A 24,117-nucleotide genomic window follows, 5' to 3' on the forward strand; every position below is an offset into this window, starting at 1 on the left:
AGAATTTCAAGAGAAAAGGGATAATTAATGTTGAAGAAATTTACTAATTGTTCCCTTCCTAGAAACAGGTATATAGACCACAACCTTGATCTTTTTTTGATTTTTTGAGACAGTGTCTCGCTCTGTTGCCCAGGCTGGGGTGCAGTGGCTTGGCCATCCAAGCTCAAGCAATCCTCTCACCTCAGCCTCCTGAGTAGCTCGAACTACAGGTGTGGGCTACCACATCTGGCTAATTTTTGTATTTTTTTGTAGAGATGGAGTTTTGCCATATTGCCCAGGCTGGTCTCAAACTCCTAAGCTCAGGCAACCCACCCACCTTGGCCTCCTAAAGTGCTAGGTTTATAAACGTAAGCCACCATGAACAGCCACAACCTTGATCTTAACTATAGGTTTTGATTCAAACCTCTACCATCCTCAAAAATATATGACTAAAATTTATGAATAAATTATGAATAATTATAAATAATTATGAATAAAATTTAGCTGAAATCAGAATGACATGGGTTTTAAAAAATGTTTTCAAGTCGCCAGGCGCGGTGGCTCATGCCTGTAATCCCAACACTTTGAGAGGCCGAGGCAGGTGGATCACCTGAGGTCAGGAGTTCGAGACCAGCCTGGCCAACATGGTGAAACACTGTCTCTATTAAAAATACAAAAAATTAGCCAGTCATGGTGGCACACACCTATAACAACCTGAGCTACTAAGGAGGCTGAGGCAGGAGAATTGCTTGAACCCTGGAGGCAGAGGTTGCCGTGAGCCGAGATCACATCACTGCACTCCAGCCTGGGCAATGAAGCGACATTCCGTCTCAAAAAGAAAAAAAATGTTTCAAGTCTTCTATATACTACATCAGTGGTCTTCAAACTCTTCTGTTCCTAGACCCAAATAATTGTTTTTTAAACTATGTAACTCCCTGCACATCTTTAAATAGACATCTATAATTTTTCATCATAAATTTATTCCTTATTTCTTGTTAACAGCAGATAGAAACAGTATTTTATAAGATGAAATATTGTGAGGATTGACTACAATTGGAGTATTTCATGGTATGGCTTGATAAAATAAGTTTTTACTACCTTATCCATAATACACTCTGATCCTCAAAAAAATAAGTAAAATTTTAATCCATGTGTTTTGAAAACACATGGATTAAACACACGGATTAGGGAAGAGTACCTGTGGAATGTGAAGACCTGGAAATGGGTTGCCTAAGAGTTATCCAAGCAAAAAAGAAAAAAAAAAAAAAAGAATTATCCAAGCATATGCACTCCTTAGAGATTCCTCGTGCCCCAAAGTGAAGACTTCCATACTATACCATGCCAAAGAGCTACTGGATAAGTTTTCCTGACTCATAACACAACTGTTCTTCCTATTCTTCTGTTTCAAAGAGGAAACAGAGCATTTTAGTATATTTGAAAGAATACACATCACTAACGCCTGGTGCTTCAGTGTTTCCAAATCACCATGCTTTCCAACATGGGCTAAAATACAGTAGCTCCCATTACGTGTGGGGGATATGTTCTAAGACCCCCAGAGGATGCCTGAAACCACAGATAGTACCAAACCCTATACAGCCCATCTTTTCCTATATGTATGTGCATACATACCTATGAAGAAGTTTAATTTATAAGTTGGGCACAGCAAGAGATTAATATTAATAACTAATACTAAAATAGAACAATTACAACAATATATTGTAATAAAAGTTACGTGAATGAGCTCTCAAAAATATATCTTTTTTTTTTTTTTTTTTTGAGATGGAGTCTCACTCTCACCCAGGCTGGAGTGCAGTGGCGCGATCTCAGCTCACCACAACCTCTGCCTCCTGGGTTCAAGCGATTCTCCTGCCTCAGCCTCCTGAGTAGCTGGGATTACAGGCGCCCGCCACCACACCCAGCTAATTTTTGTATATTTATTTAGTAAAGACGAGGTTTCACCATGTTGGCCAGGCTGGTCTCAATCTCCTGAACTCAGGTGATCCACCTGCCTCAGTCTCCCAGAGTGCTTGGATTACAGGCGTTGAGCCACTGCACCCAGCCCAAAATATCTTATTGCACTGTACTGCAGGTAAATGAAACCATGGAAAGCGAAACTGCAGATTAGGGAGACTACTGTACCCGATTTGTATAAGACAAGAACCAACAGAAAGCCAGTTTTCTGATTTGTCCCTTTATTTAGTAACCCTATGCCGTGTAAGAGTTGAAATAACTGAGAGGTGTGACTTTCTTGCCTAAAGTGGAAGAGGACTTGAGTGGGCTTTTCCTCAAGTTCATGTATTTTTAGGAAAGAGTACCTATGGAATGTGAAGACCTGGAAACAGATTGCATAAGAGTCATCCAAGCAAAAAAGAAAAAAAAAAGAATTATCCAAGCATATGTACTCCTTAGAGATTCCTCATGCTCCAAAGTGAAGACTTCCATACTATACCACGCCAAATAGCTACTGGATAAGTTTTCCCGACTCATAACACACTTGTTCTTTCTATTCTTCTGTTTCAAAGTGGAAAAGAAAAGAAAGCATCTTTCCAAAATATTCACCAAAACTTAACCCATCCTAACTTCAAAGTTGAATAATGCACTAAGGATGACCTCACTTATAAAAAGAAAAGGAACTGCTAGAGATATTAAACTTCCAGAAAAGGCTCAGAAAACGATTGAAAAAAAGTTTAGAATAGCGAGGAGGCAGATAGTGAAATCTTAACACCATCAGAAGAAGCCGTTAACTTGGCAAGTGGTGCTCTACTTCCTGCAATGAGGCATGCCAATTTCAAATGGGAATAATGATTGCCATTCACAAGAGCATCGTAAAAATGGAACAAGATCCCCTCTGATACGTTTTGGACATCTGTCCTCTCTAAATCTCATGTTGAAATGTAATCCCCAATTTTGAGGTGGGGCCTGGCGGGAGGTGTTTGGATCATGGGAGCAGATCCCTCACGAATGGCTTGGTACTATCCTTGCAGTAATGAGTGAATTCTCACTCTGAGTTCACGCAAGACTTGATCGTTTAAAAGAGTCTGGGACCTCCTCCCTCTCTGTCTTGCTCCCTCTCCTGCCACGTGACAGGCTGGATCCTCTGCCACCTTCCGCCATGATTCTAAGTTTCCAGAAGCCCTCACCAGAAGCACATGCTGGCACTATGCTTCCTGTACAACCTGCAGAACTATAGGCCAACACATTCTTTATAGCAATGCAAAAACGGACTGACACACTCCCTACACACACACACACACGCACACCCCACTCATCTGTTAATACTGAGAACTGTTACTGTGAGAAGAGTCTTACCTTTTCAGAAGTATGTGGAAAGATTTGTGTTTTGTGGAAGGCACCAATATTAAGCAAATTTTTTTCTTTTTTTTTTTTTTCAAGACAGAGTCTCACTTTGTTACCCAGGCTGGATTGCAATGGCACAATCTTGGCTCACTGCAACATTCACCTCCCAGGTTCAAGAAATTCTCATGTTTCGGCTTCCCGAGTAGCTGGGATTACAGGTGCGCACCACCACACCCAGCTCATTTTTGTATTTTTAGTAGAGACGGGGTTTAACCTGTCGGCCAGGCTAGTTTCAAACTCCTGGCCTCAAGTGATCAACCCGCCTCGGCCTCCCAAAGTGCTGGGATTACAGGCCTGAGCCACTGCGCCTGGCCTATTAAGCAAACTTTTCTTCTTTTAGGGTCTACATGCATTTATATTTAATGAGTAAAATAAAGTTAATGCATGGCAAAAATATTTTTCTGAGGAATTTGAAATCTTACCGAAATGGAGAATCTTTTTTCCTTTTTTCTTTAAAAACACCCATGCTTGGCTTCTTGGAATGGGAGGCTCCGAAATCATAGTCCTCCAACTCTTCCCAGCTATCTCCAGACTTGAAGATAGTCTGACCCCAACGCCTCCTACCACTTTTATGACTCAGTGTGCCATTTGGCTTCTGTGGTGGAAAATCAGTCGTCATAATCTTTAATCATGTACTGAATGCCTTTCATGCACAAGCTACTATCCACGTAAGACACTAACAGTCCCCATTCTCAAGGAGCGTTCCATACACTTAAGGGCATAACATATATACACATTTAAAAGCATGAACAAAAATGGGCGGTACATGCCAAAAATATGATAGGTGTTCAGAGGTGAGACCTCTGTGAACTAGGTTGGTGGGAGGACTTGAATATTTAGGATCTGAGTTGACTCTTCATTGACAGGAAGGATCTGGAAACCTGAGACTTGACTATGTCTCTTTGAGCAAGTGACTTAACTTCTCAAAGCCTTAGTGTCCTCCTTAAGTGGGGACAGCCTTAATGAGAAGGACACTAAGGCTGGCATGTGCCAGCATCTTTTACTCTTCCCCCTCCTTGAATGCAGACACGACATCCAAAGGAACACCAGTCATCCTGTGGCCACAGGAATGAAAGCCACCTGCTCAGGGTGGTGGGGTGGGAAGCCAGCAGCAGCCTGCCTCCTCTGCAAGCTTCATGAGCTCCAGCTGCCCACCAGATCTCTTGTTATCTGAGAACAACCACTCCTATTGTTTAAGCCACAGTGGTTGAGTTTTTGTCATAAGTCCCTGAATGTAATCCTAACGGAAACAGAGAGGGAAGGATGAGTCTGACTGTCACAGAATGGAGGCATCATTAACAGAAATAAGGAACGGGAAAGAAGTCCTGGCTTGGAGCACACAATGAATTGGTTTTATACAAATTTACAGAAAGTGGTTTGGGGGCACATAAACAGGAAAATCCAAAAGGCAACTCAAAACTAGGGAATAGAGCATGGAAAATTTTCAGAAAATACAGCTATGTTGGGTGCAGGGAGATGCTTAGAGAATGGACATGCTATTGCTTGAAGCTGATGGTGTCACAGTGATAGTGATGGATGATAACAAAAAGCAGTATTTGCCAGCTTCTACACTATTATTTTCTCTGCCAGGCACAACAATCTCCAGAATAAAGAGAATAAAAAAATGTTAAGCTCCAGATGAGTAGGGTTAATAAAAGGTTACCCTTAGCTGAGTTTGAGTCTCCCTTCTGTTGAATTGTATTTTAGGGTACTGATGCTGAACACTGCTGAACAATGTCAGTGATATCCAAGAATCCAGTATGGCTGAGAAGACTGGAAAGGGGCAAATATAATACTTTTAATAAAGTAGATTTATTTTTGCAAACTCCACATCAGTAAGTTTGGTAGAGGATGAGGGCAGAGATTCTAAAATCAATTATTAAAGGAGATGTTTGTGAGCACTAAGGAAAAACAGTGATAGCTCATATAGACCACACTTTTTCATAAAAGGCAAATGATGAATTCATTCAATGTAGTGTGTGTGGACTTCAGCCCAGTGGGTGAAGGCAGCAAAGGAGATCAGCACATAGTTGAAGAACTTGACCAAGAGTACTGACAAACAGATCAATGTCAATCTAGAGGAAGGTTCTAGTGGCCTGCCCAAGATCTCACGGTCGTTCTATTCATCATGAAGATTCAGGAGCAAATCAAACAACTAAACAAATACATGGCTGGCAACAAGCTGGGCAGAATGGGTAAACTGAGAAGAAAAAATACAGATTCAAAAATAATTAGAAATTAGAGATGTAAAAGGTCTTGCAACTTTTTGAATCCTAGAGATGAAATACACAAGTCAGAGGTACAGAATATGCAATTTAGGAGAAGCATTTATGAAAAAATGGGTATACTTAGAAATTTTAGTTGACACAATACTTAGTCCCAGCTCTGGAACTTACCTATATAAAAATGTGTGTGTGTGTGTGCATGTGGTGGGGCTGGGGGCTAGGTTATTCTCTTTAACTTAGAGAATGCACACAGGGTCCCTAGCATATGCATGGCACTTAGTAGCTACTCAATAAATATTAACTTCCTTTCCCTCCCTCACAGTAAGAATCAACAATTGATGCGTCTTCCAAGGGGTCATGGGGAGGACTGTCATCATTGGTGGCACGAGTGCACATATGGTTGGAGGTGATTCGCCCTGCTCTATATTCCCTGCCTGCTGTCTGCCTCCAGCTCTGGCAGTCTCATTCTAAGTGGGAAGGAGGATGAGAGGGGACTTAAAGACACATTCACAATAGGAACTGAGAGTTATCCGTCATTGGTGAATGGTGTTATATGCAGAGCCCTTAAGGTAATTGGAGATGTTTCTCTAGAGAAAAGGGCAGATAATATAAGGGCTATTTTCAAATATCTAAAAGGCTGCCTTTCTAGAAAAGTGGTTAGCCTTCATTAAAAGCTAGAAAACCAGATTTTACCTGGTATTAAGGAAGAACTTTCTAATATTCAGAACTGTTCCAAAGATAAAAGTGGACTCCCCAGGACCCCAGAGGTGGTTTACAAGTCGTGTGGGCAATTATTCATTCCTTCATTCACTGAACAAATATTTACTGAGAATCTACCATGTGGCAGGCACTGGTCGGGGTGCTGAGGCTGTACTGATAGACAAACATTCCTGACCTCACTAAGCTTGCTGCATTCCAAAGGAAGAGACAAATAAACAATAAATGTAAGAAATAAGTAATTAACCCTATGTTAGAATGTGATTAGTGCTATTGGGGGACGAGGAGGCCTTGCTTATCTAGGTTGGTGGGGCAGTTGGGGACTGGATAAGGAAATAGATACAGTACTGTATAAGACTGATTTCCATCCTAAAATGCCATAATGCAAACACATTTGGGAGTGTATACCCAGTGGGACAGCTAAAATACTACAGCAACTGAAGAGCTCCCGAAGCTGAACAAAAGATGGAAGAAAAAGTTTTATACTATGACTGACACTTTAAAAACCTATTCTGGCCAGGTGCGGTGGCTCAGGCCTGTAATCCGAGCACTTTGGGAGGTCAAGGAGGGTGGATCACCTGAGGTCAGGAGTTCGAGACCAGCCTGACCAACATGGAGAAACCCCATCTCTACTAAAAATACAAAATTAGCCGGGCGTGGTGGCACATGCCTGTAATCCCAGCTACTCAGGAGGCTGAGGCAGGAGAATTGCTTGAACCCGGGAGGTGGAGGTTGTGGTGAGCCGAGATCGCGCCATTGCACTCCAGCCTGGGCAACAAGAGCAAAACTCTGTCTCAAAATAATAATAATAATAATAATAATAATAATAAATAAAAACCCATTCTCTCCATGTTCCTTAGCATTTAAGAACACTGTAAAATGAAAGTAGTTAAAAATTCTTAAGATTTAGGATCAGTACTCTGGAGTACCCGATTCTTTTAAATTCTTTCTTTGAATTCTTCTGCATTGAAAGAACTTTAGGCTGGGCTTGGTGGCTCACGCCTATAATCCCAGCACTTTGGGAGGCCGAGATGGGTGGATCACCTGAGGTCAGGAGTTCGAGACCAGCCTGGCCAACATGGTCTCCACTAAAAATACAAAAATTAGCTGGGTGTGGTGGTGGGTGCCTATAATCCCAGCCACTCAGGAAGCTGAGGCAAGAGAACTGCTTGAACCTGGGAGGTGGAGGTTGCAGTGAGCCGAGATCGCGCCATTGCACTCCAGCCTGGGCAAATAGAGTGAAACTCCATCTCAAGAAAAAAAAAAAAAAAAAAGAAAAGCCCAGGCGCAGTGGCTCACGCCTGTAATCCCAGAACTTTGGGAGGCCAAGGCGGGTGGATCACTTGCAGTCAGGAATTCAAGACCAGCCTGGACAACATGGTCAAACCCCATCTCTACTAAAAATACAAACAATTATCCGGGCGTGGTGGTGGGCGTCTGTAATCCCAGCTACTTGGGAGGCTGAGGCAGGAGAATTGCTTGAATCCAGGAGTCAGAGATTGCAGTGAGCTAAGGTCGTGCCACTGCACTCCAGCCTAGGCAACAAGAGCGAATCTCCGTCTCAAAAAAAAAAAAAGAAAAAGAAAAAGAAAAAGAAAAAAGATAGACTGAAGACTGTAGCATGTAAACTTGGTTACTTTTATCCTGAAAGTTTTTCTTTTTATAAACCATATTAGAATTTTAAGTGATCTCATGTCAAGCTCCAACCAGAGGACTCAGGGTCTTTAACAAAGAAAAATCTTTTATATCTTTTCCAACATTATTAGAAATGCCTCGAAACAAAATCTTAATTGCATGAGTCAAACTATTTCATTGCAAGCGTCATGATTGGCTACTCACAGTTGGCATGTTTTTGATGATGCTCGGGAATAGCGTTTGTGGCGGTTTCTCCTGACTCTGTTGCTTTGAAGGTTGCTGGACGCTCAGGTTCTGTGGCGGCTGAATGGGCTGCAGTGGCTGCTGGCTAGTTTTTGGCTGGGGTTCTCCAATAGCCTGATCAATTATATCCGGCAGAGGCTTAGGCTCTACCTCAACTAAAGATGGCTTTGATTCTAATGGTTGCAGCTGCTTATTTAAAGACTGTTTTGATTCCAGAGGATTTGAGGAAGGGCCTAATACCTGACCAACTTGAAAATATGGGTGTTTCAATGCCTATAAAAACACAGAAAAAACAACAAATGGAAAACGGTTCCACCTAAATGTACTGCACATAAACTATGATTGGCCCTGTGCAAGGCATTTATCATTAGCCCACATGAGCTTCAAAGATTTAGAAAGCAGCCATCATTCCCTATACAGTACCTCTTTTAAAAGATAACCAGAAAAAAATGATTTGAGAAATAAATTGCATTAAAAAATTAAAAGTGGCTGGGCATGGTGGCTCACGCCTGTAATCCTAGCACTTTGGGAGGACGAGGCGGGAGGATCACTTGCGGTCAGGAGTTCAAGACCAGCCCGACCAACATGGTGAAACCCAGTCTCTACTAAAAATACAAAAATTAGCCAGGCATGTTGGTGGGTGCCTGTAACCCCAGTTATACGGGAGGGTGAGGCATGAGAATCACTTGAACCTGGGAGGAGGAGATTGTAGTGAGCCAAGATTGTGCCACTGCACTTCAACCTAGGCAACAGAGCGAGACTCCATCTCGAAAAAAAAAAGTACAAATAGGAAAAAATAGAAAGCTCACTTGTTACTATAACATCTAAGCAAAACAACTGTTCTATTTATTTAAAGATTTGTTAGTGAAAAGAAAATCTAATTTATAGGCATTGGCTAAATTAATGTGATTACTTCAAGCTAAAATACTACACACCAATAATGGTTTAGAGTACATTCAAAGACATTCAAAAGTGAATTAAGAAAATCTTCCATATAGATTATTTGAAATGATTAACCAGAGCTGTATATAAAATTCTGGGTTACACTCAGCCTGAGTACGACAATATACCTACTAGTAATAAAAAAAAAATCTAAAAAGGGGACAACAAACACATACTGTTGAAGTTTATTTCATCAGTATACCAGCAAAGAGAAGACATTTATGGGAAGAAAATATAAAAATATTATGAAAAATGATGACTGTTTGATTTTTATCTAGATCAGTCACCTGACTGCTTGCATGAGAGGGAAGGGACCCCCTGGTGTATGGGTGGCACCGTCTATCGCAGTGCTTCCCAAATGGAGGCAAGTTTGTCCCTTGGAAGATATCTGGCAATGTCTGGAGACATTTCTTATTATAATGACAGGGGTTGGGGGACGCTACTGGTGTCTAGTGTCTAGAGGGCCAGGGACATTGCTAAATATCCTATAATGCACAGAATAGCACCCCACAGCAAAGAGTTATCTGGTTCACATGTCAGTAAGGCTAAAACTGAAAAAATATTCTACAGAATGTCTAAAGCCTGTGTAGCTCAGCTATGGAAAAATTCCCTTATTGGCATTAAATACCTGGGCAAAGTAGCCGTTCATTTTTGGGGGCATGGGTTCCTTAGGATGGTCAAGCTGTGTTCCCCTGAACCTCCTACCTTTAGCCAGTCCCCACATAGGTGGGAACATAGCCCTGACCAACAGTTAACTCCTCCCATGTATACGGGCAGTTTTTAGAGGAACAGAAGGCAGCTTGGTACTTTAAATGGTCTTCATATTCTACAACTTAACCAACCTCTCTCCCTAATTAGGTCTTTCCACTTCCACTAAAAAGCAGGGCTGTGAAACAGAGCACAAGAAAGAGTTCGTTAAGGGTTACTTGCATTCTCAGGGGAATACACAAATATACTTAATTTGAATACTTCAATGCCTAGCACACTGAAGGTACTCAAATTCTGAATTAAGTCACATTAAGTAATTAGTATGTCAATATTCCTAAATTAATGATGCATATTTTGGAGCTAGAAACTTTGAGGATGTGTTTTGTAATTTCAAGGTTTTATTTATAACAACTCTTCCCTTTTTTTTTTGAGATGGAGTCTCACTCTGTTGCCCAGGCTGGAGTGCAGTGGCATGATCTTGGCTCACTGCATCTGCCTCCTGGGTTCAAGCAATTCTCCTGCCTCAGCCTCCCAAGTAGCTGGGATTACAGGCACACGCCACCATGCCCAGCTAATTTTTGTATTTTTAATAAAGACGGGGTTTCACTATGTTGGTCAGGCCGGTCTCGAACTCCTGACCTCGTGATCCACCCACCTTGGCCTCCCAAAGTGCTAGGATTACAGGTGTGAGCCACTGTGCCCAGCCAACTCTTCCCTTTTAAGATACTTTAAGATACCAGTTACTATCCTTCAAGAAGAGGGAAAACTTTAAAAATTAATAGCATTTATTTTTTCCTATTTACTTAAGGGAAGCAGTGATCATTGTAGAGAATGAGAAACGTGTAGAGTTCTCAAGACGAAAATAAAAATTTAACACCCAGAGACAACCAAGACTAACATTTTTTATACTTTTCAGTATTTTTTCTCATCATATAAAATGTATTTTTCAAAAACAAAATCATATTATTTGTATAATAGTATTTTAGCATGAGATTTCTCCCAAATTGTTTAAAAATTTTATTTTACAAATTCACTGTTAATGCTGGCAGTATATTCCAAATTAAAGACGTACATAACCTAAGTTTAGAAACATTATTTATTTATTTATTTGTTTATTTATTTATGTATTTATTTTTGAGACAGAGTCTCACTCTGTCACCCAGGCTGGAGTGCAGTGGCACGATATTGGCTCATTGCAACCTCCGCCTCCTGGGTTCAAGCTATTCTCCTGCCTCAGCCTCCCAAGTAGCTGAGATTACAGGTGTGTGTCACCACGCCCAGCTAATTTTTTGTATTTTTAGTAGAGACGGGGTTCTGCCACGTTGGCCAGGCTGATCTCGAACTCCTGACCTCAAGTGATCTGCCCGCCTCGGAAAGTGCTGGGATTACAGGTATGCGGCACTGCAAAGCCACCGCACATGGTTGGAAACATTTTGATTAACTTTCAATGGACAGTTTTCTATTGGAATTGAACATCTTTGAGCATAACTTCTGATTGTCTTCAAGGCTCTTTTTATATACTACAAAATTACTTTCTCTTACTAAGAGAGATGAAAAACGGTATCTCATTTCTACTTGCATTTATGATAGTAAACAAAGACTGAACATTTAAAAAATATTTTTGGTAATCTGCATTTCTTTTCCTGTGTTTCTTTTTCATGTCCCATTACTACTTTTCTTTTTAAAATACATTTGAAAAACATATTATGTCTTTATTATGAAGGTAATGAATGTTTAGAAAAATTAGAAAATATGGGCCAGGTGTGGTGGCTCACGCCTATATTATTCCAGCACTTTGGGAGGCCAAGGCAGGAGAATTGCATGAGGCCAGGAGTTTGAGACCAGTCAGGACAACATAGTAAGACCTCATCTTTAAAGAAACAAAACTTTCAAAAAATTTTAAAAAAAGAAAAATTAGAAAATACACTTAAATGGCTGGGCACAGTGGTTCATGCCTGTAATCCCAGCACTTTGGGAGGCCAAGGCAGGTAGATCACCTGAGGTCAGGAGATCAACAGCAGCCTGGCCAACATGGTAAAACTCCGTCTCTGGCCAGGCACAGTGGCTCATGCCTGTAATCCCAGAACTTAGGGAGGCCGAGGTGGGTGGATCACCTGAGGTCAGGAGTTCAAGATCAGCCTGACCAACAAGGTGAAACCCCATCTCTACTAAAAATACAAAAATTAGCCAGGTGTGGTGGCAGGCACCTGTAGTCCCAGCTACTAGGGAGGCTGAGACAGAAGAATTGCTTGAACCTGGGAGGCGGAGGGTGTAGTGAACCGAGATCATGCTATTGCACTCCAGCCTGGGCGATGGAGCGAGACTCCGTTTCAAAAAACAAACAAACAAACAAACAAAAAAACAAAAAAAAAACCCTCTGTCTCTACAAAAATACAAAAATTAGCCAAGTGTGGTGGCGGGGACCTGCAATCCCAGCGACTCGGGAGGCTGAGGCAGGAGAATTGCCTGAACCCAGGAGGCGGAGGTTGCAGTGAGTCGAGATCATGCTACTACACTCCAGCCTGGGCAACAGAGACTCCATCTCAAAAAAAAAAAAGGAAATACACATACACATTTCAGTATTTTTCTTGTGTTTCTGTAGGAGTATCATATTAAGAATTAAAAATAATTTTCTCTGTCTTATCTTTCCATTTTAAGATTTTTACATAGAGAAAAATTTTACTTTTTATGTAATCAAATCGTTTGAGTTTTTCTTTTGTGGTTTCTTCTATTATTTTTATGCCCATGTTTTTTCACCTTGAGATCAAATACATATGTATGTTTTCCTTTTGTTTCTAACAGTTTAGAGTGCTTTTTTTTTTACACTTTGAAAATGTAATTCTGGTCGAGCATGGTGGCTCACACCTGTAATCCCAGCACTTTGGGAGGCGAGGGCAGATCACCTGAGGTCGGGAGTTCAAGACCAGCCTCACCAACACGGAGAAACCCTGTCTCTACTAAAAATACAAAATTAGCCGGGCGTGGTGGCATACGCCTGTAATCCCAGCTACTCAGGAGGCTGAGGCGGGAGAATCGCTTGAACCCGGGAGGTAGAGGTGACAGTGAGCTGAGATCACTCCATTGCACTCCAGCCTGGGCAACAAGAGTGAAACTCCATCTCAACAACAACGACAACAAAATGTAATCTTTCTGTGAGTTGTAAAGTATTGTGAGCAGTAAGGACCTCAATTTATTTTTTTCCCTAAGAGCTAATGAATTTTCCCAGTATCACCCACTGAGCCGTCCTCCCCTCTTTGTGATGCCATGTTTGTTTACCTTATGCTGACTCATACGTTCTGCAACATTCAGCTATTTGTCAATTCTTATGCCAGTACTTCCACTGTTACCATCATCAATTTAAAGATTACTTTAATATCTGATGGGGCAAGCTGTCCATCCCTATCGCCGCTCTCTAATTACTTATTCTTGTTTTAACTTGTCTTGACTATCCTTTCCCATTCGTTCTTCCAGATGACATTTAGAAAACATTTTCTCAAGATTAATTTTAAAAAAAGCAAAATAAATTTTTGTTATTTTCACATAGAATTTATATTTAAATGATGAGAATACAATAAAGCTTATTATTGCCTTTTTATTGAAGCCTTGCAGACAAAAGCACTGGGTTTAAAGGCCCTAGACTTGGAATACATCTGTAGATATGTCAGGTGTAGTCACAAAGGAACAAAGCCTGGGTGCCACAATGCTGCCCTCTTGTGGCAGCCAGAGGCTGCACACTCCAGTCCCAGCAAGGGATGATACTGTTGTATAAAGTGAACCAGAATCCCACCCCTAAACTGTAAAGGCAGCATAGGAAAGTCTACTATGTGGAATGATTCATGAGATGCCTTTTTGCTTCCATGACAGATTCCTTCATAACTAGCCTGTCACAGGTCTGAATTTTTATCATTGCAGATTGATTCCTTGTTGCAACCTCAGGGTTCTTCATTTGAACCACAAAACTCAGAAAATCATTGGTGTGGCTATTTCTGCATTTCTCCCAATGATACTATATGCCTAGAAATTAATTTATTACATACGCTGGATGCCAAGGACTTTGTGTTTAATTCTCTTAGTAAAATCCTGGTTGAGAATAGACCTGCCTTTGTAAATGAAAACATCCCTGATATTAAAAAACCTAAACATTTTAAAAGGCCTAACAGGAAGACTCGTCTTACCTGGCTTGCCGTTGGTCGTTTCTTTGGATCCCAATTCAACATTTCGGTCATGAGCTGAATAGCTTCATTACTGGCATTGGGAATAAGAGTTTTTAAGTTTATAGGAACACACTGGGGAAAACGGAAGTTCATAGAGGATGCCAGCTGGTATCCTTCTGGCCAGTCACTCTGTTTCAGGAATATATAAGTTCGGGTGGGGAGGGCAAAACAAATTGTTTTTAGTAATCCATTTAAAAAACACAGCAGTAATATAAATAAACATCATTTATGTTTGAACATTTTCATGTTGATCCATATAAATAAACATGAGAATGAAATACCAGACCATGTCTACAGTTTAGTGCTACAACAGTATAGAAAGAACATTAAGCTGAGAGTTAGGAAACAACGCGAAAAGGACTTTTATAACTTTTTTTTTTTTTTGAGACAGGATCTGGCTCTGTTATCCAGGCTGGAGTGCAGTAGAGCAATCATGGCTCACTACAGCCTCACCCTCCCAGGCTCAAGAGATCCTCCTACCTCAGCCTCCTGAGTAGCTGGGACTACAGGTGTGCATCATCACACCTAATTTTTTTTGTATTTTTTTTTTGTGGAGACGGGGTTTCACTATGTTGCCCAGGCTGGTCTTGAATTCCTGGGCTCAAGTGATCCTCCTGCCTGGGCTTCCCAAAGTGCTGGGATTACAGGCATGAGCCACCATGCCCGCCTTTATAAATTTCGCAATATTAAGCTCTTGTCTGGTTTTAGATCCTGATGGTGATGTTGCTGTGATAATATCTGGGTTAACTCTGAACAAATAAGGAAAAGTGCTTTACAAAGAGGCTGACTGAGAACAAAGATCCTTGTCGTATACATTACCCATCGCATCCAATGTTAAAAATGCACATATCTGGGAAATGACAATTACATTAAAGCTTTAATATCTACATTTACTTGCGTAATGTTAACTACAAGGCACATACTAATTTAATTAGGATGCCATTATATACACACTTATAAAGCACATTTCAGAAAGAAAGGTATAGATGAAATATAATTATAGTTCATTGAAAAGCACTCAGTTCAAGAAATCAAATATCCGCAGGAGAGATATAAAAAAGGAAACAAGAAAGGGTTAAGAAAAAACAAGGTTCAAGACACCAGGGGTTAACAGTTGATGCCAATGGCCAGCCACAGAGTGAGCAGGAAAGAGCTCAAGCAAGGCTGTCTGTACAGTGTCAGCTGGGCATCACCCCCAAGTTACACTCTAAACACACAGAATTTTTCCTGAAGTTCTTAAGGAAAGGCAAGCACCTGTTTTTCTTCAGCTAGTGGGATTCTGGCTTCTTGCAATCCTTAACCCACTCCGATTAAAAAAATAAGGATTACAGCCAGGTGCGGTGGCTCACACCAAGTAATCCCAGCACTTTGGGAGGCTGGGGTGGGCAGATCGCAGGTCGCTCAAGCTCAAGAGTTCAAGACCAGCCTGGCCAACATGGTGAAATCTCCTCTCTACTAACAATAGAAAAATTGACCAGGCGTGGTGGTGCACACCTGTAATCCCAGCTACTTGGGAGGCTGAGGCATGAGAATTGCTTAAACCTGGGAGGTGGAGGTTGCAGTGAGCTGAGATTGAGCCACTGCACTCCAACCTGGGCAACAGAGCAAGACTCCATCTCAAAAAAAAAAAAAAAGAATTATAAGAAAATTAATCATTAAAGTATGAGCCTATTTCAAAATGAAAATATCAGATATCTAGGCAAAAGTTGTAAATAATCAAAATTATAAAATTAAAAGCAAAGTAGCAAGATAGAAATAATCAAAAGATATAGCAACTTAGGGACAAGAGTACTTACTTTTTTGGGAGTCCCTAAAACTTGGCAAATTTTAAAGATTTCATCGACCTCACTTGTCCCTGGGAAAAGTGGCCTTAACATATAGAGTTCAGCCATGATACTTCCAACAGCCCACACATCAATGGGAGAACTATACACTGAAGATCTCAGTAAAACTTCAGGGGCACGATACCTATGAAAATAGAAAACAAAAGAGGTGTTTTTTTGTTTTGCAATTTCAAAGGTGGATGGGCAGTAGCACTCTATGCTGTGTGGTCACGCATTTCCATCAAGGAACAGGTATTCAGACCCCGTTCCATCTGTGTGTCAGGCATTTGTACAATGTTCTGGGGATAATAGGACACAACACATGTTCCCTGATCACAGACAATGAGTGGGGCTGGAGACAAATGTCTATGAAATGTCCATCAAGCCTAAGACAGGAACTCAACTGAATAGATACGAAATAAGTGTCATCTGATATATTAAGAAAAAAAGTAGAAAAACCGTGTTACAAAGCATTATATTCAGCATCTATTCACAAGGAAGCACAGAAAAAAAAAGATGAACAAGGATTATCCCTGAGTAGCGGAGTTTTTTTATCAGTTTGAAAGTACTGATATCCTCAACTGACTCCTCTTCTGGAGTCAACTATATTTACTGAGTGGAGTTTTGCTCTTTTTGCCCAGGCTGGAGTGCAATGGCACGGTCCCGGCTCACTGCAACCTCCGCCTCCTGGGTTCAAGTGATTCTCCTGCCTCAGCCTCCCGAGCAGCTGGGATTACAGGGGCGCACCACCATGCCCGGCTAATTGTATTTTTAGTAGAGATGGGATTTCCCCATGTTGGCCAGGCTGGTCTCGAACTCCTGACCTCCCTCAGGTGATCAGCCTGCCTCAGCCTCCCGAAGTGCTGAGATTACAGGCATGAGCCACTGCACCCAGCCTAACAATATTTTTAATTGAGAAAAATACTCAATTTACAAGAGCAAAGTGAGCTAGTGAGTCCAACACAAAGTCTGCTAAATGGAAGACACTCTCAATTATCTTTTTTTCCAACCAAAATGTGTAAATATTTCAGTCCAAATGTTTGGCATACTGTCTTTCTGCTTTCATTGAGAATACTGCAAGCCCTCAAATAAACTAGTTTTGTTCAATGTTGTTTTTGCTCAATGTTGTTTCATTGTAATGTTGATGAGAAAGAAAAAGAAAGGCATTTCTGGCTGGGCCACTGTGTGGGGTTTGCACGTTCTCCCCAAGTCTACAGTTTTCTCCAGGACTCCAGCTTCCTCCCATATCCCAGATATGTGCATGCCAGGTGAACTGGGGTGCCTGTGTGGCCCCAGGATGAGTGTGTGCATGTGTGTGTCGGTGGGGTGGGGAGGGGGCGTGCTGTCATGGGAGGCTGTCCCGTCCATGGTTGGTGCTCACCTTGCACCCTGAGCTTCCAGGACACGCTGTAGCCACCTGTGACCCTGAACTAGAATAACTGGGCAAATAATTATCTTCCTTGTTTTTATTAATCTTTCTCAAATGTATGTGTAGCTCACATGTATTTCAATGTTCAATATCAGTGTTTTGGTCACTATTTAAAAGTTTGGTGGCCAGGCGCAGTGGCTCACACCTGTAATTCCAGCACTTTGGGAGACCAAGGCGGGCGAATCATGAGGTCAGGAGTTCGAGACCAGCCTGGCCAACATGGTGAAACCCCGTCTCTACTAAAAATACAAAAACTTAGCTGGGTGTAGTGGTGGGTGTCTGTAATCTCAGCTACTCGAGAGGCTGAGGCAGGAGAATCACTTGAACTCGGGAGGCAGAGGTTGCAGTGAGCCGAGATCGTGCCACTGCACTACAGCCTGGGTGACAGGAAAAAAAAAAAAAAAAAAAAAAAGAAGTTTGGTGATGTTTTTGTGACCAGAAGTGTGCCATAAAATTGTTTATTTTAATTAGCCTATGGTCGAATTGGTTTTATCATACGTTGTTTCACTTAAAGTTTCCAAGAACCTATTGATGATAAGTGAGAACTTACTATACTTTGACGAATATTTTTACAAGCTTTGTTGATATATAATTCACATCATATACAGTTGATCCATTTAAAGTGTACATCACACTGTTTTCTCCCGAGGTGCCTTCACGTGTCTTCCCTCTTCCATCTCTGTGTCTGCCTTCTTCTTATAAGGACATCAGTCTTATTGGATTAAGACCAGCCATGCTGTGGTCTGACCTCATCTTAGTCTGATTACATCTGCAAAGACCCTATTTCAAAATAAGGTCACATTCGCAGGTAACCAGGGCAGATTCCTCATGTAAGGCTTGGTGCTATTCTCACGTAGTGAATGAGTTCTTTTTCAGGCAAGATGAAATTAGTTCCTGAGAGAGTGGGTTGCTCCACGGCAAGCTTCCTCCTCGTTTGTTCCCTTCTTGCACGTGCCCATTTCCCCTTTGACCTTCACCCTGCCACCTTTTCTTTTTTTTTGAGACGGAGTTTTGCTCTTGTTGCCCAGGCTGGAGTGCAGTGGCGCGATCTTGGGTCACTGCAACCTCCGCCTCCCGGGTTCAAGTGATTCTCCTGCCTCAGCCTCCCAAGTAACTGGGATTACAAGCATGTGCCACCACGCCTGGCTAATTTTGTTTTGTTTTTGTTTTTTGGTTTTGAGTCAGAGTCTCACTCTGTCACCCAGGCTGGAGTGCAGTGGCGCGATCGTGGCTCACTGCAAGCTCCACCTCCCGGGTTAACGCCATTCTCCTGCCTCAGCCTCCCAAGTAGCTGGGACTACAGGCGACCACCACCATGCCCAGTTAATTTTTTTTTTTTTTTTTTTTTTTTTATATTTTAGTAGAGACGGGGTTTCACCATGTTAGCCAAAATGGTCTTGATCTCCTGACCTCGTGATCCGCCTGCCTCGGCTTCCCAAAGTGCTGGGATTACAGGCGTGAGCCACTGTGCCCAGCCTAATTTTTGTATTTTTAGTAGAGACGGGGTTTCACCACGTTGGCCAGGCTGGTCTCGAACTCCTGACCTCAGGTGATCCACCCGCCTTGGCCTCCCAAAGTGCTGGGATTCAGGTGTGAGCCACCACGCCCGGCCTGACCTTCTCCACCATGTTTTGATGCAGCATAAAAACCCTTACCAGAAGCCAAGTGGATGCCAGTGCCATGCTTCTTGTACAGCCTGCAGAACCGGGAGCCAAATAAACCTCCTTTCTTTATCAACTTCCCAGCCTCAAGTGTTCCTTTACAGCAACACAAAACACACTAAGACACGGACTCCTTTCTTTCAGCCCTCACATCTGATTCATCACAAAACATACCCAGAATTCCACACTTCTCACTACCTGCATGGACAGCAGGACCAAGTCACTATCATTTCTGGCCACTCTACAAACTCTGCCCTTGTTTCCTATGACTGCCCTCCTTATTCATTCTGCACTGTGCAGAATTCACGTGCGGCGTGCACCTGTCTCAAGGCTTTTACTCTGCCTAAAGATATTCCTGCTGGCCCTGGCATCTCCATCAGGGCTACTCTCAGTGAGACCCTCCATGTAAAATAGCAACATTCCTTTCTCTCCCCATCTCCCCCAACTCCCTGCCCCCTTTCATATTTTATTTTTCTTTATAATAATGTATCAACATCTGATACATATATATTCCTTTTTTTTTTTTGAGAAACAGTCTTGCTCTGTTGCCCAGGCTGGAGTTCAGTGGCGCAATCTCGGCTCACTGCAACCTCTGCCCCCGAGGTTCAAGTGATTCTCATGCCTCAGCCTCCCAAGTAACTGGCACCAAGGCGCACGACACCACACCCGGCTAATTTTGTATTTTTAGTAGAAACGGGGTTTAGTCATGTTGGCCAGGCTGGTCTCGAACTCCTGGTCTCAAGTGATCCCCCACCTCGGCCTCACAAAGTGCTGGGATTACAGGCGTGAGCCACCATGCCCGGCCTGATACACATATGTTCTTGTTTTCACTGGAGTGTAATATTCACACAGGCAGAGGCATGTGTTGTAAGAATAGAGCTTGATGAATTTTCACAAATACAACACATCCATGGACCCAGCACCCAGATCAAGAAAGACATGTTATCGGCCGGGCCTGGTGGCTCACGCCTGTAATCCCAGCACTATGCATAGGAGGCCAAGGTGGGCGGATCACCTGAGGTTAGGAATTTGAGACCAGCCTGGCTAACATGGTGAAACTGCGTCTCTACTAAAAATACAAAAATTAGCTTGGCATGGTGATGGGTGCCTGTAATCCCAGCTACTTGGGAGTGTGAGGCAGGAGAATCACTTGAACACGGGAGGCAGAGGTTGCAGTGAGCCGAGATCACGCCATTGCACTCCAGCCTGGGCGAAAGAGCAAGACTCCATCTCAAAAAAAAAAAGAAAGACATGCTATCAGCACCCAGAAGGCCCCTTGTGCACTAGTCCAGGCACTACACACATCCCCACTCCATGGAACTGCTTGCTATCCTGACTTTTATAGCAGATTAGTTTTCTCTGTTTCTGTACTTTGCATAAACGAAATCATACAGTATGTGCTCTTTTTCTGTTTGGGCTCTTGCTCTCAACATTGTCTAAGATTCGTCCACATTGCTGCATGCAGTCATAGACCCTTCGTTCTCATTGTTGCAAAGCATTCCACTGGGTGAGTATACGATGCTACTGTTCATGGACGTTTGGGTGGCGTGCAGTTGAGAGGATTCATGTCTTCTGGTGAACACGTGTATGTCTTTCTGTTGGTGATCCATAATATTTTTAACTTGTTTTTCTATCTATTGGCTGTCATGTAAGCAGCATAAGGCAGAGATTTTTCTTTTATTTTTTTATTTCACTGCTGTGTTCTCTGTGCCTAAAATGACATCTGGCACATAGTAGGTGTTCAATATATATTTGTCAAATGAATGAATGAGTGAATAAATGAAATTCTTTTTCCTTGTTTTTTTCAGTGATCAGAATAGCAATAAACCAATTCTTCGCTTTCTTTAAAGAATATAAAATTCAATTCCACGTTTTAAATATGCAATATGGAACTTCCAGAAATATGTAACAATCCATCGTAGGAAAATTTCACCATAGGCTTATGCCTCAGGAGGGCTGCATAACCCCTACTCACCATCTGGTAGAGACATAATCAGTGTATGGTGGCTGCGACCTTAATTCTCTTGCAAGTCCAAAATCAGCAATTTTCACAAGCTCTGGACCCATACAAAGCAAGTTTTCTGGTTTCATGTCCCTATGAAAAAAGCCTTGATGATATATGGAGAAAAAAAATACGATAAATCATTACGTTTAAACATAGCTTTATTTGATTTATAAACAAAATATAAATGAACCCCCTCTTTTATAATTCGAAACATCATCTTAGGAAAAAAGTAAACCATATTTATTGTCTAAGAAGTAAATGGGATGTAGGGACCCTACTTTTAAAATGCTTTGGCAAGAAAGTTCACACAGTGTATGAGATAATTAAAAATAACCACCCATTTAACATTTATTTTTATTTGTGACTCCAGTGGGTGTTCAGGCACTGGGCTAGGTATTACTACACTATGATTATCTCCATTCGTTTGCACAACAACCTTAAGGAGGTACTGTTAGCACTATTGTGCAATAGAGGAGGAGGTTGAGGACCAGAGTGAAGTCACCTAATTAACGTGTGAGAAGTGTTTTTGTTTTTGAGACAGGTCTTGCTCTGTTGTCCAGGCCAGAGCGTAGTGGCTCGATCTCAGCTCAAGCAATCCTCTCGGCCCGCTAAGTAGCTGGGATCACAGGTACATGCCACCACTCCCACCTAATTTTTTGTATTTTTGATAGAGACAGGGTTTTGCCACATCATCCAGGCTGAGAAGAGCACTTTTTAATCAGGCTTAAGTCAGTGCAGCTGACTCCTTGAGAAAAATCACTTGTTTAAAAAGTCCATTCAATAAAAATGGAACTCCACACATCAGAACTAATTTCTTCATTTAAAATTATTTTATCTAACGTTCAGTTTTCCTCAATAGCTGTGTCGTTGCAAAATCCCAATAATTATAATGTTTATATTAGCAATTCAATCTATAAAATAAATGATTAGGAAGCTAATAGGGAAACCAAAGAAAATGAGGCAGAAAGCCTAGGGGGGGCCGGGCGCGGTAGCTCATGCCTATAATCCCAGCACTTTGGGAGGCCGAGGTAGGCGGATCATGAGGTCAGGAGTTTGAGACCAGCCTGGCCAATATGATGAAACCCCGTCTATACTAAAAATACCAAAATTAGCCGGGCATGGTGGTGCGCGCCTGTAGTCCCAGCTACTCGGGAGGCTGAGGCATAAGAATCACTTGTACCTGGGAGGCTGAGGTTGCAGTGAGCCGAGATCAGCCTGGGCAACAGAGCAAGACTCTGTCTCAAAAAAAAAAAAAAAAAGGAAAAGAAAAAGAAAACCTTGGGGGAAAAGAACAAACATTAAAGCCCTCCTGGCAGATGAGATTTGTCTTAAGGGAGGCTTTTTCTAAGGGCAGTCTAAAGCATTCTGGTTATAGCCAAATGCCTTGGGTTCCAAAGGCCTTGGGAAGCAGGGAGACTGCAGGTGATCACTTGAAGAGGGTTTTCATGTAGCTTTGGAGCTGGGAAGACTTTCTTTTATCTTTTTCTTGTTTTTTTGTTTTGAGACGGAGTCTTGCTCTGTCACCCAGGCTGGAGTGTAGTGGCACGATCTGGGCTCACTGCAACCTCCGCCTCCCGGGTTCAAGCGATTCTCCTGCCTCAGCCTCTGGAATAGCTGGGATTACAGGCGTCTGCCACCACACTGGGCTAATTTTTTGTATTTTTAGTAGAAACCGGGTTTTGCCATGTTGGCCAGGCTGGTCTCAAACTCCTGACCTTGTGATCCACCTGCTTCACCCTCCCAAAGTGCTGGGATTACAGGTGTGAGCCACCGCATCCAGCTGGGATTGGGAAGCCTTTTTAGGCCTAAATGTTTTTAATCACTTCAAAGCCAGAGTGGGCTCTGTTTGTGACATCTGTTTAACAGTTTTGTAATCTGAGTTTATCCAGTACTTCTTACTCTAAATAGTCGGTAACATCCATTTCACTATGTCCAAGAGACATTCAGGTACTTTTGTAATGTAACGACAGGGATGGGACCATGTGATGCAGAGCAGAGCGACACTAATCCATAAGGTCTTAGAGAACTAAACCAATTACATATTTATACAGCTGAGGTTTTCCCCATCCTAACATACATATATTGGTAATTCAGTCCTATTTGAACTAAATATTTTCATTTTTTTGACAGCAACTATTTTATTTTATTTATTTATTTTTTGAGACAGAGTCTTGCTCTGTCACCCAGGCTGGAGTGCAGTGGCATGATCTCAGCTCACTGTAACCTCCGCCTCCCGGGTTCAAGCAATTCTCCTGCCTCAGCCTCCCAAGTAGCTGGGATTACAGGCATGTGCCATGACGCCGAGCTAATTTTTGTATTTTTAGTAGAGATAGGTTTTCATCATGTTGGCCAGGCTGGTCTCGAACTCCTCACCTCAAGTGATCCGCTTGCCTTGGCCTCCCAAAGTGCTGGGATTACAGGCGTGAGCCACCATGCCCGGCCAAACAACTATTTTAAAATATCTATTTCTTGAAGTATTACATCTGAGATGCTTAGCAGCAAGAATTATGTGGCTTTCGTATAAACGTCTAATCGTCCTTACAGCCTGGTTTCCCAAATTACTATGTAGCCAACTCTATAGTCAACTCTTGATTATTCATGTTATTTCGTTTAGTCACAATTTTAAAATTGTAATCGAACTTCCTCCTTCAATCCCTTATGCTTTAGATGTTGCTGACAGCATAAATCAACCCAGGCAAATATCAAGTGCTACCATGTTGACCAGAGTTTAAAACAATTAAAAATCAGGAATCCATTATGAATAATTAAAATAGCAGATGCCCCTTATTTCCATATAATTAATACATTACTGTTCTTTGCCAGTAAAGTGTAGTATATCATTACGGGATTTAGACTTTTAAAAGACCCCAATAGTTTACATATGGTACAAATAAAAAGTTTGTTTAATGTTCTTAAAACATTCTAAACATATCCTTTTTATAAGTTTAAGAAGTGTTCTTAAAATATTTATATGGAATCCTACATAGTATTTTTGGAAGGTAAATAATTCCTGTAGCAGTTAAGAAAATAAGAAAATATATATAAACTACAGGAGGAGGGTGGGCGTGATGGCTCCTGCCTGTAATCCTAGCACTTTGGGAGGCTGAGGCTGGAGGATCACTTGAGTCCAGGAGTTCAAGACCAGCCTGGGAAAAATGGCGAAAACTCATTTCTACAAA

The 24,117-nt window shown here is 41.8% G+C and overlaps 1 protein-coding gene across 17 annotated transcripts in view; it reads right to left on the reverse strand.

Annotated features, from left to right (window-relative positions):
* MAK (male germ cell associated kinase) overlaps positions 1-24,117 on the reverse strand; it is a 74,317-nt gene that overhangs the window by 22,867 nt on the left and 27,333 nt on the right. For all 17 annotated transcript variants that reach the window (XM_054490099.2, XM_054490093.2, XM_054490097.2 and 14 more), the window contains exons 6-10: positions 20,909-21,041; positions 15,817-15,988; positions 13,982-14,149; positions 8,118-8,429; positions 3,759-3,931 (exon numbers count right to left, since the gene is read on the reverse strand). In XM_054490099.2, coding sequence (XP_054346074.1) covers positions 3,759-3,931; positions 8,118-8,429; positions 13,982-14,149; positions 15,817-15,988; positions 20,909-21,041 — 958 coding nt within the window. The remainder of the gene's footprint in view (positions 1-3,758; positions 3,932-8,117; positions 8,430-13,981; positions 14,150-15,816; positions 15,989-20,908; positions 21,042-24,117) is intronic.

Source organism: Pongo pygmaeus, chromosome 5 (genome assembly GCF_028885625.2).
Source record: "Pongo pygmaeus isolate AG05252 chromosome 5, NHGRI_mPonPyg2-v2.0_pri, whole genome shotgun sequence".
In the NCBI taxonomy this organism is placed as follows: Eukaryota; Metazoa; Chordata; class Mammalia; order Primates; family Hominidae; genus Pongo; species Pongo pygmaeus.